Source organism: Cornus florida, unplaced genomic scaffold, assembly GCF_030987335.1.
Source record: "Cornus florida cultivar Cherokee Brave unplaced genomic scaffold, ASM3098733v1 CherokeeBrave_3.0.0_Hap2_Chr10, whole genome shotgun sequence".
NCBI lineage: Eukaryota > Viridiplantae > Streptophyta > Magnoliopsida > Cornales > Cornaceae > Cornus > Cornus florida.
In genome coordinates this window covers 75,029,212-75,045,790 of record NW_026775580.1, presented here as the reverse complement: position 1 = coordinate 75,045,790, position 16,579 = coordinate 75,029,212, and the positions used below count along the sequence as shown (strand labels likewise).

At 35.5% G+C, this 16,579-nt stretch overlaps 1 protein-coding gene across 1 annotated transcript; it reads right to left on the bottom strand.

Moving 5' to 3' along the window:
- Nucleotides 1-3,431, bottom strand: LOC132277872 (probable LRR receptor-like serine/threonine-protein kinase At3g47570). The gene is made up of 3 exons (XM_059779715.1): nt 2,843-3,431; nt 2,433-2,735; nt 1-231 (listed from the first exon to the last, which is right to left on the bottom strand). Exons 1-3 carry the CDS (start codon nt 3,428-3,430, stop codon nt 1-3), a joined length of 1,122 nt encoding a protein of 373 aa, XP_059635698.1. The 5' UTR covers nt 3,431.
- Between the last annotated feature and the right edge of the window lie 13,148 nt (nt 3,432-16,579).

Here is a 16,579-nt window from a genome sequence, read left to right as displayed (position 1 = left end):
TTATCTCATGGCTTGCAAGCTGAGAACGAGGGACAGCAAGAGTATGGCATCATCAAGCACATCATTAGCGTTCCACTGGAGTACTGGAATCCCATGGACACATCTTCTTTTCATGCCCATTCGGCGAAGGTTTGGGGCTTCTTCCAACACTTGTGTAGTATTTACCACGGGAATCTGGATTGCAGCGTGGATTACCTCAATATGGAACACCAAATCGACACCAATGAATGCCTGCATTTACAAGCTTTGTTTCAATAGATGTGTTTATTTTCTTTGGAAAGAAATAAATAATCGTACCTTCACCGGAAAGCAAGCTTCGATCGAAGTGGTTCAAAGAAGGGTTTTTGACGGTGTGCGAAACCGATTGTTGTCCGTGAAATTCGACAATTACAGGAAATCCAGAGAAATTGCCGCCACATGGAGTCTTCCGACATCTCTGAAACGACGAATTCCCTCTCCTCTTCCACTCATCCGTGACCGTCGTGCTTTGCAGATTGCTGCCTTAGCTTCCTCGTCGCCGATCTGGCTGCTGGTGCAGGGATCTTTACGATAGGTTCGGGTTGGATGTGGCCCTAATAGGGCTTGTTGTCTTTTGATTGTTTCGGCTTTTGGGCCTTTTGGGCTTTGGCCTGCTTCTTTTGTTCTTTTTCTTTCTTGTTTAATATAGGTGATTTACCGAGTAAAAAAAATTCAAAAATTTTAAAATTATATTAGTTTCCTTTTTTATAACATAAACAAATTTTCAAGTTAGTATATAGAAGTCAGGGGTTTTCATTTTGCACTAGAGGTTTTGAGTTCAAAACACACATGCGAGTAGCCCCTTGATCAAATGATAAAGGTTTGACGATATTCCCCTGACAATTTCGATAATCGGATTTGAAATTTCGGACAACTTTAGTAAATTTTTTTAAAATTTTATTTTATTTTAGACGGAGATGAATACAATGAGTTCATAGAGGGTGTCCACTTTATGAACATACAGATTATTAAATTTGGTTTAATTAAATTCTAAAGATAGTGTTGTTATTTAATATTCTTATTACACATAGATTTCATCTATCTTCAAAAAGGGATTAGGCTTCTCTAAGTTTTGATTTGAATTTATATTAAATTTATTTATTTTATTTTCATAATATTATTATGCATTACATATTTATATTTAGGAAAATGATACTTGCGCATCAAAGAGATAAACGGATTTCTCTGACCTAATCTATGTGACTGTCTATTTGAATATGCCATGTCACAATAGATAAAGTGATAATTATTAAGTTTCTCTCTTCCCTTTTTTAACTATCCTTTCTTATCTTCACCCCAAGAGTCCAATATTTCTCTTTTATCTTTTTCTTTTTTTGCTCTCTATCTCATTCAGTTTTTATATTCATCTCATTCATCTTCCTCGCACAATCGAATACCTTCATGTAATTGTACAGAAATTTGATTAATTATTAGTGATGATGCCCTACTTATAAAATTTCAATAAAATCAAATTGTATTGCAGAGAATGAATATTAATGGAGTCCAAAGTGATTGTTGAGACTCTTGTATAATTTTTTTATGATAAAATTATCTTAATAAAATTAAATTGTATTATAGAGTCCTCAATGTTAATAAAATCATCTCCATATTTTTTTCAGTTAGTGCATAGATATTTATATAAAAGAAAATGGATATACTTAAAGAAGGAACTAAATTCCTAATAGAAGATGAACTATTAGTGCAGAGTTATTTATAGAAAAGAAAAATAGAGATAATTAAAGAAGGAATTAAATTTTTAATAAATGACTTACAACTAGGGGATTGGAAATAAAATTAGAAGTTCAATACTTTGTAATGAGTCAACATGATCCATTGCTGAATATTATTTTTCTTTTTGTGCCACATAGATTTGCCTAGTAAATCGGTCTAAGTTTTCTGCCCAAGTATCACGACTCTTATATTTATGTGAGTATTATTATTATTTTTACATTGAATATACTATCATTTATATGATCTGATTATAACATCAATTATATACATTTTATAAAATTAATCTACTGTAGACAAAGAAAAGATACATTGATAAAATTAAAGTATAAGGTACAACGACATTACTAGCCATTTGAATGTTCAGTTTTTGCTCCGTTTCTAAATTGTGAGAAAAAAATATGCACTAGACCGGAATGGCATTTATAAAATATCCATATGTTTTGGACCACGATCAATCAGAATACTCCATTTATTTTGATAATATGAAGTGGAGTGTTTCGATTGGTTTTGTACGTAACAGCAAATTTCGAATTATTCAAAGATACTAGCCTCACTGTAACGGGAAAAATGTGGGAAGTACAAAATACTACCAAATCTGATACATGATAGTGTTGATCGCTTTTAAATTTCAAGTCCTACCAATATTTGCTAGAAAAGAGGACCTTAATTTTTTTGAGTCTAACCAAGGCTTCTTCCATGTTGATCCTTTTCTCAGGTGAATCAGTTGAACATTTCATGGCCAAACCAAAGACAGATGGTACACATTGCTCCTTCACAGAGAAATATTGTTCTTCTTCTCTTCCCATCAAATTAGAGTCCACAACAGAAATTATTGAACCATCCAATGCTTCATTTACCCAATGTATCAAACTCATCTCCCCAACAAACATTTCTTCAGTCAGCTTCTTCCTTGTGAATGTTTCCATCAACATCACACCAAAACTATAGACATCGCCTCTTGTAGATACAATTCCTCCGATTCCATACTCCATGCATATATGACATAAACATTGATTATGAAATCAAGCACTGGAACTGAACTTAATTTAGCATGGAAACAAAAAATTTCATGTTTGAAAATAAATAGGAATACTTGAACTTGAACTAAATTAAATAACAAATATGGAACATCACCTGGTGCCATATACCCAATTGTTGCCAAGGTCATAGTTTGCACCACAAGGTCCCGATCACTTAAAAGTTTCGCTATCCCGAAATCAGCGACATGTGCGACCATGTCTTCATCAAGGAGGACATTGCTGGGCTTCAAATCACAATAAACATTGGATGTTGTATGACCATGATGTAGATACTCCAAGGCTGATGCAACATCTATCATGACATTTAACCGTTGCAGGATATCCAAACAATAGTTGTGAGAATACAACGACTTCTCGAGGCTCCCATTAGGCATGTACTCGAGTACTAAAGCTTTGAAATCCAGGTTAGTGCAACTGCTGATGATTTTAACTAGATTCCGATGGTGAATGTTGTGCATTACTTCGCATTCAACATCAAAACTCTTGAAAGCTCCTTCTAGTTGCAAATTAAATACCTTTACCGCAATTCTCATCCCATCCAAGAGTGTTCCTTTATATACTGAACCAAAACTCTCCATGCCAATTAGCTTGGTTTCACTAAATGCTTCTGTTGCTTGTAGAAGTTCAGCAAATGAAACCATTCTCCATGCAAGAGGTGACGAATCTTGTTGGCTCTACAATTTAATCTTTTGGTTCCTTCTTATCAACACAAATACGATGGCCACAACAAGAATTGCTAATGCAATAGGGGATAAAATATACTTCAACATCAGTGAAATTTTTGACCTCGATCTTTGGTTGGTTTTGCACGGGGAAACTTGTAGTCGGGGTATACCACAAAGTGCATGGTTATGCAAAAATGATGTAATACACCTCGGATCCGAGACATGAGTTGATCAGGCCTAAGCCCAAACCCGAGGGAAATATCAAACAATTAATATTTAAATGAACACAGATTACAAAAATGAATTAAGAAATAAATATTTAAAAGTTGAAAGAATTCTAAATTATAATCCTCAAAAATTAAATACTTAAAATCCAATAATCCAATAGTTTAACAACTCGGGAATCCCTCCGGTGGACCCCTAATAACAAAATCCAAACTGAAATGTAAATATCTAAAAGAACATCCAAAATTAAACCACGGAGAGAAGTCCTACGTCATCGGAAGAGTGAGTAATAGTCTCTGCTCAGCACGATCAGGTCTAGGACTGGAACTGGCGAATACCTAAAAAATAGAAGGGGTCAGGCCCACGAACAAGTTCTATCCTACTATAATCTAAGCAGAGACTCGATACACATGTACATCCTAACCAACTCAACAATAGCTATATAATCCGTACATATATATATCCACACTACGGGACTCTAACTGGACTATGCAGTGGGTCTTAACCTGAATAAAAGGCAACATACAAAACGCACCTGAGTGGGCATGAGTTTCCAAGCCTAACAGGATATACCTCAACCTATCATATCCAGCTACGCATCTTACTGCATATACGCTCCCTAACCGTCGACTCTGAGACTCAAGCTCAGATCACGGTACCATTAATATATACTTAAAGTCCATCATATCCATCCATAATAAATCCAGTTAGCCATTTAGCTTGTTCAGCCGCACAGACTTACATATAAGTAAGATTTTATTTTTATAATCCGTTCCTTTATTCCGATATAGGTAGGACTTAGCGTTTCGAGCTAATCTAAACCTAGTATGCCATCGTCCCATACCGGTGCATACAATCCAAACACCCAGCAGTTGATAAAACAAATAATAAATGTAGTTATCAACTAATTCATATATCCAACAATCGATACTAAAATATTAAATATAAACATCAATTGTTCTATATTAAGCATGATAAAATTTTGTAGATTAACAGGCTTATTCAATACTACTCCACAAAGTCCAATAATTGATACTACAAGTCATACCTGTAAACCAATTAATTATAAGTAAGCATAATAGAATATACAATTTCACATGTGTATTTTTATAACACTGGAGCATAACCAGCTAAAAAACCATCAATGAGAATTGCTATCTTAAGATTAAGCAATTTAAAATCCTTTCCTTCCAGAAACAGTAATCTAATTTATTAAAATTATCTACTGTTCAAGTATAAACATCAAGACAAATAGTAGTCTGTAAATGTGCATGCTTATTTGAGATTACTAAAGCATATTAACTGTAATATATCACTGAGGATTGCTATTCCAAAATTAAGCAATTTAAAATCCTTTACAACCAAGAATAGTAAACTAGCTTATTTTAAAAATTGTTTACGGTTCAAGAATAAACACTAGTTGGTTTATTTTTGCATTAACCTACTCTTTGAAGTTTTAATAGAGTTTAGGAAATATCTGAATACCCCAACACAGCTTCTACCTGAATCTGAAAACCTCAAAATCCAAACCCCGTAGCCCAAACAGGTTACTGAAAAGCCGAAAAAAAAAAAAAAAAAATTCGAGGGAGCCGTCTCCCTAGTGCATGGAGCCGGCTCCCCACAATGGGGAGCCGCCTCCAAGGCCCCTAGAGCCGGCTCCCTCTTTGAGGGAGCCTGCTCTTTGCTTAGGGGAGCCTGCTCCCTTCCAATGGGAGCCGGCTCTCCTTCTGTTCCTTCGTCTCTTTTAAATCAGGCGATTTTTCGACGAACTATCCTCTATTCCTAAGGCACCTAGGTGTTTAAATTAGGTCCTAGCATGTTCTAGAAACAATTAAATTCTTTATTCAATTACCGACATCAGTTAAAACGTGAATTATGCAAAGAGGATTTAACCCGGCTAATTAACCCTTCAAGAACACGTACTGTTTCAAGTAAATCAACCATGCGAACCAAATTAATTTTAATGCTTCCCAATGTGTTTCAAAACTAATAAAATTCTTTATGCATCAACTGACATCAATTAAATCATGAATTTTGTAAAAAGAATGTGAAACAAGCAATTGACAGTTCACGAACACAAATTGATTAAAACAATGCAAACACGTGAACCAGATTGATTTTAATCTTTATCTATTCCTGGAATTGGGTTAGACATATAAAGAATACGAGCCAAAGGGAGAGAGTTAGGAATAGAACTTGCCTTTAGGTCTCAGTCTAAAACCTTGTACCGTCATCTTCCTAAATTTTCCGGTAAAATCCGACTACTGTAAACCCTCCTTTGTTCTCTCTCTGCCTCCACTGTCGTGAATAGGGTTCTAAAACCCTAGGCAGAACTTAATACTTATATTTATAGGTTTAAGGAAAACACCAACCCTAAATCTAATATAGTTTAGAGATGGGAACCGACCAATTCACTCTATATCTAAGGCGGCTAAATAAAACGTGACTATAAATAACAAAACCCTAATTAAATAAGTAAAATAACTTTCCAGTTAAAGAAAATAAAAACCTCACAAATAACCAATTATCAACCAATTCAAATTAATAAAACAATTAATCAATAATGCAATTTAAATACACAATTAAATCAAAACAAATAATAAAATAATTAAATAGTTAAGCAAATATGCAAATAATCACACAAAAATAAAATAAAACAATAATTAAAACACCGAGACTATCCTTTTAAATTTAGGGGTATTACAAATGATGTAGCTGTAAAGTTAGCAAAATGTCCACCAGTAGGAATTTGTCCTTGTAGTGTATTGAAAGACACTGTTATGAAATAAGGATCGAATAGGAGTTTATGAGAACAAGAGAAAAATAATCACAAGAAAATAAATAGGCACACACAAACAAGACCAGGATTTATACGCGGTTCACCCTCACAAATAGGGTTACGTCCACGGGCGATGATGATTCGTATCACTATAAAGAAGAAGATTACAAACTAAAGAACATTTTGGTTCTTCCTCACAATAATCTCTCTTCTCACACCACTCACTCACTAACAAAGAAGACTTTTTCTAACACTCAAGAAATATCCCAAATAGTATATGGTTTACACAAAGAGAAAAACCCACCCAAAGACAAGCTTCAAGTGTCACTTGAAGATTGCACACACAAAAGGATTTTCTCACACACACAAAACCAATATACTCTTTTGATTTAAATATTGTCTTACTCTTGGATGCCTCTCGGATGCTTTTCATCGAATGAGTGCAAGGCTATTTATAGCCAAAAATATACTTGGTATCCAAGTATATTATAAAGCTTCCTTTGGAAGCCAAAATAACACTTGTTACCCAAGAATAATTATTACTGCCCAAGAATTTCAAAGCTTCCTTCGGAAGCTAATTTGGAAGCTTCACCATCACATTTCTTTAGCCAAAAGATTTTTGCCATGTCATAAATGAATTTTAGACAAATTTTTAACAAATCTCCACCTTGACTAAAATTTTCCACCTTAGCAAAAATTTCGAATGAGCCACAAAACTCCATCCTTGGCAAAATTTCTCCGCCTTAGCAAAAATGATAAGACAACATCATAAAGAGTCTTTCTTCAACACAATGTGAGTAATAAAAATAACGCCATCATCATCTCCAACACAAACAAATTAATAAAGAATTTTAGTTAAGTTTGAGTCATCCTCAAACTTAACCCTCGGGCTCTTATTCTTCAACCCATGTATGTCTTGCGCAGCCATAAGCATACCTCCAGTATTTGTGTCAAACTCTAAATGTTTTCTAAAAGTAACCTCAGAAATTCCAAGTTTGACATCTCCTTCAGCAACCTTTTTCAACCGCCTACAAACCATCGGCTGGTAATGAAAAGTTATCTTCTCACCCTTGTGGAGAATAGGACGTCCTTGACTTTTCCTCGCATCTCTATTGTAACTAACTACTTGCCTCCCACACATCTTAATGGCACTCGAATGGACTATCTCATTGCCACCAAGATTATTGCAAGTCAATATCACACCTGTCATCATAGGTCTACCTCCCTGTAAGGACTGCTGCAATTTCGGTTGCCATTTAAAAATGGATTTCATTCTCACACCACGTTGTGTAGTCTCCACATAACCCTTTTTGAGAACGAGGATTGTAACTCTTCTTTCTAACTATTCATTTGCCAAAACCTTGTTGAGTGAGTGAAGTCTGCATCTTAATGTGCCAAAGACTGAAACTAATTTTGCCATCAAATATCTCAATCTCGTATTTTGTAGACATCTCAAAAAACTCCCCAAAAAAATTTCTCGGTGAATAGTACCGTATCTGTACACAATACACGAACCCGAGCTCTGATACCAGCTTGTTATAAATAAATAAATAAAAGGATCGAATAGGAGTTTATGAGAACAAGAGAAAAATAATAACAAGAAAATAAATAGGCACTCACAAATAGGGTTACGTCCATGGGCAATGATGATTCGTATCACTATAAAGAAGAAGATTACAAACTGAAGAACGTTTTGGTTCTTTCTCACAATAATCTCTCTTCTCACACCACTCACTCACCAACAAAGAAGACTCACTCAACACTCAAGAAATAACCCAAATAGTATATGGTTTACACAAAGAGAAAAACCCACCCAAAGACAAGCTTTAAGTGTCACTTGAAAATTACACACACAAAAGGATTTTCTCACACACACAAAACCAATTTACTCTCTTGATCCGAATATTGTCTTACTCTTGGATGCCTCTTGGATGCTTTTCATCGAATGAGTGCAAGGCTATTAGTGATACCCCCAGATTTCCGGATGCGGGTTGGCCAGGCCCACACTCGATTACCCAAGGATATCAAACCAATTAGTAATAAACGAACACATAATACAATTAACAAAACAGGAATAAATAAATTGCTGAAAAGAAACTAGAATAATAATCCAAATACCAAAACCTTATAATAAAATTTTATTAATAAAGAATTATTCTGATACATCCAAATTCTCCAATTCTAATACAACTCGGGAATCCATCTGGTGGACCCCTAATAAACTCCAACACTGAAATCAACAACCGAAAAGAAGTCCAATGCTAAACCATAAAGAAACCTCCTGCATTGTCGGTAGAATAAGTACTCGTCTCTACTCAGCACAATCAAGCTCTAAGATTGGAACCATCCGATACCTAAAAAATAATAGTAGGCCAGGCCCACGAACAAGTTCTATCCAAACTACAATCCAAACAGAGACCCGATACGCTGATACATCCTAGATGTCTCAACCATATTTATATAGTCCGTAAAATATATATATCCACACTAAAGGACATTCACTGAGTTACAGTAGGGGTCTTAACCTGAATAGAAGACAACATGCGAAAACGCACCCAAAGGTGGGCATGAGTACCTAGACCTAACAGGGTACACCTCAACCTACTATAGCCAGTTACGCATCTACTGCATATACGCACCCTAACCAACGATCCTGAGACTCAAGCTTATATCGCAGTACCATAACTTATATATATAAATTCCCATCCCAACCAATGTAGTGCCACTCAACTGTTCGTTGCCATGACACGACATAAAATTAGGATTTAAATGTTTTAATTAAATCCCTATCCTTCCTATTAATAGAAAATATAAACAACCATTCATTATGTCGTTCAACTGTTTTAGTTGACAGGACATGAAACCATGTAGGATTTAACTATTTTAGTTAATCCATTCTGTATGTATGATTGGGTTGGAATTAGCATTTTGATCTAATCCGTCCCGCCGTATACTACCGTCCCATACCGGTGCATACCATGCATATGATCCGTAAATGATGCAACAACTCAATTATTACATCACATAAATCCACATAATTCAAATAGTTGATAAAACAGAATTGAAACAGTACATCAATTATAATCCCAAAATACCATCCCTGTAATTGCTAAAACAGTTTAATAGTCCAACAATACAAATCCAAATCCATAACCCAAGTAATTGCATAAACAATTTAATAATCCAGTAATTAAAATCCAAGCATTTAATCCAAGTAATTGCATAAATAGTTTGATAGTCTAGCAATTAAAATCCAAATCCATAGTCCAAGTAACTGCAGAAAATGTTACATTATTCTAGCAATTGCAATCCAACCGTAATCCAAGTAATTGCAGAAAAGGTTTAATATTTTGACAATTAGCATCCCAAAGCATGTATAGATAAAAAAAAAATACATAGATGACCCTATCATGCATTTAAAATAAGTTTTATAAACCTCCTAAATCCCATTAAATTGCTAAAATTTAGTTAAGCAATTAATCCGTCTTTTATCCGTTAACAGTATAGAAAGTTTACTAATTTAATACTATTTGTCCCACTAACTCAGAGGCCAACTTTGATCAATCTAAGGTCTTAATAACACCCAAAATAAACCATTCAATCTCTCTGTAAAGTCCCAAAAGTTTCAGAATAGTTCCTATGCCCCAACAGTAACCATAACTCGTAAAAAAAATATCAAAGAGTTTACTATTGAAGAGAGCCTGCTCCAAGACTTTGGAAGCAGGCTCCAATCAGCCTGGATCCGGCTCCAAGGACATTGGAGCCGGCTCTACAGGTGTGGGAGCCGGCCCTCACCTCCTCTGGGAGCCGTTTTCAACAGCTGCAACTTCTGCGACCTTTTGCTTCGTCTCCGGTCGCTCCCAACCTGTCTATTTGGTTTTAAACTGTTCCTAAGGGTTCTAACTATGTCCAGTATAATCCCCATGATGTGTTTACAGCAGTTGAAATCAATTACAGTGATTAAAGTCGTTACCGATTTAACATGCTTTTAACGCAGACTAGAACACAGAGATACAAGAACTATAACAAAACAATTCGATGCATACAGATATCTGATTTAGCATATAAAAAGTATGTAAACTTTAATTAATGATCAATTAAAACCCCAGAGATAGTCTAAGGACGCACAAAACACAGGCAATGGGAGAGAGAAAGGAAAGAACTTGCCTCTATGGTTTTTAAATAAAAACCTTGTCGCCGTGTTCCTAGATTTTCCAACGATGTCCAATTCACTGTCAATCTCTTATTGCTCCACCTTCCCTTCTCCCAGGTCCATCCTTTAATCTGCAGCCGAACCCTGATGGCAAATCCCTCTGTTTTCCTTACCATCTCTCTCTCTGTTTTCTCTCTATAACTCTCTGTTTGTAAACGAGTGTTTGTGAATGAAGTTTTATTGATTCCTAACCCTAAGCCGACGTCTAATGATATATTTATAGGTTTAGAAAACTAAAACCCTAATTCTAATTCTAATCCTAGAAAGAAAAGAACAACCACAAAAGTACAATCCAACTCGGCTAAATACGTGAGAATATACACGTAACCCTAAAATTATAACATATATTAAATTATGATAAATAATACCAGTTTAATTATTAATAAATACCAATAATTAAAACTACCCTATATACATATATACCCATATATACATGCATATACTTCCATGGGTAAAAACTGTACCCATTAATATTATTCAAACAGTCCGTTAATCCTATCCAAGCCCAACCTCGTTTTAAAGATAAATAAATAAAATAACACATTTAATTATACATTCAAATGCCAACTAAGCATATAATTCAATTAAAACAAACAATTCAATTAACCAATTAAACATTTAGACAATCAAACAAATAGTTAAAAATTGTAATTTAAAAACCTTTAAACAATTAATTAAAAACACTTAAACACACATAAACAACTAAAATACAGTAAAATAAAATAATTAATTGCCAATTATATCCTTTTGAAACTAAGGGTATTACATTCTTCCCCCATAACAAAAGGAATTCCGTCCTATTCACAAAACTCTGAAGTATTTTCATTAAAATTCATTTCCATTCCATTGTGGACGCTGCCTTTATGTAGGAGCTCCACTGAATTCCAAATCCTCCACAAAAATTTATGGGTCCAATATAAAGGAAACCCAAATAGTATTCAACTTTTCATAAAAACCTAGGATATCTATCCCAAGTATCTCCTCCATGATCAAATGTATATTCTCGATCCAATCCTCCGTCTAGAGATATGAAGCACAACTATACCTCCGTTATCAGTGCAATGGAGAACTGATGCGAAGTCTAAAAGTGAACATTACGAGAATTAATGTCCATCAGCATACGTGCTCAATCCACCACTCTTAATCCGTATGGAATTAAAATTCCAATAAATGTCAATATTCTCGACTAACCATCCACTCCTGATAAGTTCTACACCCCTTGTCTAATAGGTGTCACTCGTATAGATAGTTATATACATGTCTCTTTCCAAACCTGTTCACTAGAACTGACATTTAATGTCTTGATATTCCTAATAATCGTCTGAGTGCATTGAGAAAATCATTAAATTTTACATCTCAGTCACTCCGACATTATTCACAGAATCAACAAATCCTCCTCCAATACCTTAAACTCTATCTGAGTAAGGTAACCTCTCCACTAAGGTTAGCTCCCATATTTGGAGTTAACCTTCTTTAACACCTTGGTAATAGCAAGTGTCTGTATTATACAAGCTATAACTTCAACTACGAACTCAACAAAGAATCGTAAGACATGAATATCCTATCAGTAATTGAGAACGTCCACCTCCCTATTCCATTCCACCAGACCGAATTCAATGCAAAGCATGAATTACCATTTCGATGCATCCAAGTCATCTCGTAATCCCCCTCATTCATATGAACTGATATCCTACCAGTTCAAAATAAACAAGAGTTGAGCTGATTATTTTATCAGGTGGCTAATAGCTCAACCGGAATCCTAACCCTTGTGACAACACAACAATCCGTCCACCAAATCCGAGAAAATGCTCTACCATTCCACTTTAATATAGAAAATTGTCTATAATGATCCATTGATCTCTAACGGTTTCTCTTGATTATTAAATACCTTGTAGAGTTAAAGGCCAAACCACCTTGTTCTTCCTCTTACCTATCCTCCAAAATGTCTGCTCCATATCATGAAGCAACCTGTTTTCCACCAGGATGAATAAAAACTAAGGGTTGTGAACCTCAGTCCCGTGTATCCTCCATCCTATTTGTTTACAGAAAGTACCGTTAGTCCGGTACTGATGAGCATTGAAAAGTGCGTATTTAAACCCCTTAAGCTTAGACATTCTAGTACCTTTATCTATCTTACTTTACCGTTTTAGATTGATTTCGTATTATTTCCATTTTCAGGCACTTATCCCGAAAATAAGCTAACTCAGCCAAATAAGAGCTTAATTGAAGCAATTCTGGGATTAAACAAAGAAAGGGGGAAAATGGAGAAAGAGGGAAGCAAATGAAGCCAAAGGTGACAAGCAGCAAAGTTCGATCGATCCAAGTTCAAGGTTCGATCGATCGATCGAACAATAATCAATCTCAGCACTTCAAGATAGATCCAAGCCTTGACCCAAAAGTATAAAGTTCCAAAAGTTCGATCGATCCAACACCATCCTTCGATCGATCGAACACTTTTGTCCTTATTCAAATGATTGATCCTATCCACAGCTGTACCACCTACTAACCACTTTTGTCCTTTTCCCATAAATATCTCGAATTTGTCTTTTTCCAAAAAGCTCAGCCAGTTGGTTCGATCCAGCCTAAGTTCGATCGATCTCACTTACCTTCAATCGATCCAAGTTCAAGGTTCGATCGACCGAACTTCCTCCAATGCGAAAAAGTTAAAATTCCACCTCATTGAAAGTTGTCCTTTATCCAATCATTAGGGAATATTGTGTGCACGACCCCAGCTCATTTTGTGTGTCATTTTGACCTACCTATATAAGGATAAGGATTGCTTTTTACAAGGGAGCCAACATTATTTTCGTATCATCTCTTGGAGAGGAAGCTTAGAGGAAGAGGAGGCTAGAGACACCATTGGAGACTCTTCATCAACAAGGAGCAGATTTCAACCATGGAATTAGCCCTTGAGGGTTGGAGTATCATTACCATGAGTGGCTAGACATCCTCTTAGGGCTAGAGTTAGCCCCAAGCATGCTTTTTATATCTTAATCTTGTGTATTATTGAGGGATTAGTGTTATAATTAATGTTTTGACACTTTTATACATATAGATCTTGTTTATTCAATGATTTATGTGGTTTAATGCTTCCAATTAATCATTTCATTCTATCCATATGTCTATGTATGCTAGAATAGATGTTCATGTGTTTACTCTATTTCTTGTGTAATTGATGTATGTCTATGTGTATTAGTGCTATGGATTTATGGATTGTCAAAACATTGTGCTTAAAAGAATGCTCTTGTGATTTTCTAGATGGTCCATGCTCACTTCTTGATGGATTATGCCTCTCCCTTAGCTTAGTTAGTTTAATTTCATGCCATTAGTTTAATTGTAGTGTAGTGATAGCATAATTGTTAAATGAGAGGACAATCCATGCTAGTTGTTTGATGTTCCAAACCTTTGAATGCAAGTAGCATATTTCTCTAACCTTGTGGTGTATTTGGCTTGTGAGCTTAATGAAATGATTAATGACTTGCTAGATATGTTGTGCTTTTCACATGCTACTTAGACAATATATACTTAATTGCTTGATATATTGTGCTTTTCACATGTTAATTAGACAATGTATGCTTAAATTGGCCACCCTTGCTAATTGAATCAACCAAGCACACACACACAAATATTGCAACACACTTTACCCTCATTAGTCACTAGTTGGAAGTGTAGAAAAACATTACTTGGTGGTGACCTCTAGACCCCAAGATCTCTCTCTCTCTTGCTTACTCTTTGTTACATTCAATTACTTAGTTTAATTTAGTTGCTCTTTAGTTTACTTAACCAACCAACCATTTGTTTGATCACTCGACCTACTAACCCTAGTTGCATTTTCACATTCAAGTATGACTCCAATCCCTTGGGACGACCCCTTCTTACTCATACTACATAGTATAGGTGTTAAGCGGTTTATAAATTTAAGTGTGATGCCCACTTAACACTAATCTCCAAACTCAAAGCATTGTTCATTATTTTGTGCACACGTTCGGGTCGCATCAGGTACCATCAGCTTCTGTCTGCCTCCATTGTTTACATCGAAACATTGTTAAAAGCTAACCCTGCAACTATATCTATGCATCACCAGTTAGTGATAAACTTACCGATAATAAAATTAACCGGTAATTCCATTCATTGAAGGTCAACTCGTTATGACTTTTTCACACCCCTCCGTGCACCGCTTCCTTATAGAGGTGTTCAGTCTCACCTTCCTATCCTTAATATACCCTACTTCTCTATTATAGGTAAGTGTCAAGTTAACTCTTTGTCTTGTTCCAATTGATATGAAACTTTCCCCATCCTCCATATAGTGATCAGTGTAGTAGTAACAGCTAATTGTTGTGACTTATGACTCAAAAAAAAAAAAAAAATTTCCACATTTTATACAGTGTAGAAACTTTGGTTCCTCCTCCGAGTGCAACACCAGCAACTCCTACAAATGACACCCTCGTAAAAAAAATAATATCTAGATCACGAATAGACTGATAAATCTTTCATCAATCCACTATCCTCCCTCAGTGTCATGCTAATAAGTACCTACCAGCACGAAATCTTCCATCCGAACCATAATGGCATTACAGTGATCTTTACCTACCACATCCTCAAGAATCCCCAAAGCATTAACAAACACCATTATTATAGCATTGTAAAAACGAATCCCTACCTAGCATATAACATATCAAACTTATCCTTTTAGATTATTTGACTCGAGTTGATAGTTTAACTATCCCATCCTAAATAGCATACCATATTGATGCATATCTAGGTCCAATAGATTAACTAGAAGTTTGTATTTCTACCCAATCTTATGACCATACTTTCACAAATCCTAGCGTACATAGTGCTATTACCCATGTCATCAAAATAATAGTTGGTTGATCACATACTTGTGTCCCCAACCAATCCATACTCCCAATCCGGACTAATTAACAAAAATGAAACATGTAATAACAAAATGAAACACTTAATAACAAAATGAAACACATAAATACACACATTATAATTCAAAATATAATTCTACTTAAGATATCCTCCATTTCAAAGAAGAAAACCTCATTTGAACTCAAGTTCACAAAAGTTCATTCCATAGTTTCGTTGGTAGTCGTCCAACCTTGAAACCTTTCCGCTAAACATAGCTTAACTGCACAATCGTTTGCTTAAGTGAATATCCAAAGGCTTAACCCTCATCCTCCTTATACGCGGAATACAAACCATCTAACGTGGCTTTACCAAGCAACTTAGAACGTTGCAACCCTATCCCCACATCCTCCGAAGCGTGACATAATAATCTTGTCTTAGTTCCGATAAGAACTCCATCAAATTCCGACCCTCCAAAAGAGTACTTCTCAAATAACTCCCAGAGACATTATGAAACTTTAACTATATGTAGATTGGTTCACCCTAACCCTACCCGTATCATTCACTATACCACTAGTGAACAAAATTACCCTCGTGCGATCCTTCATCTTCAGAATTTAGTATCCTCTTTCTTGGACACGCTGAAATCGCTTCCCTTCGGATCTTCTTCGGATTCCTATTCTTCGCTTGTCTCCTTTTCGAGAACAACTAAAGTTATGTTGGTCTCGATATGCGGTGACCCAACACCTACACCTTGATCCGTTCTTGGCGTATACTTTCTAAGTAATGCCAATCTTGGAACTAAACCTTCAATCCCAAGTTCTGCTTCTGGCAAAGAACTCGACAACCTACTCCGTTACTCCTTTGGGTCCGCAACACTTTCTCCTTGAACCCTATCCTCCTTTTAGTGTCAACCACTCTATATCTACAGAATATAATTGACATCAACTCCACCTAACGAACCGTAAATAGAGTACAACGAATCCTAATATGGCTCTAAGTTTTAAGAGACACAACGCGGAAGTTTTATAACGAAAACACTCCTAAGGACACT

What these genes read in the sequence shown, in the direction of transcription:
- LOC132277872 (XM_059779715.1), bottom strand. Translation starts at nt 3,430, where the DNA reads ATGGTTTCATTTGCTGAACTTCTACAAGCAACAGAAGCATTTAGTGAA. An exon ending in TTAATTTAGTTCAAGTTCAA is followed by an intron (nt 2,736 to 2,842) that starts GTATTCCTATTT and finishes ATATGCATGGAG; the next exon opens with TATGGAATCGGAGGAATTGT. An exon ending in TCAACATGGAAGAAGCCTTG is followed by an intron (nt 232 to 2,432) that starts GTTAGACTCAAA and finishes TTGTAAATGCAG; the next exon opens with GCATTCATTGGTGTCGATTT.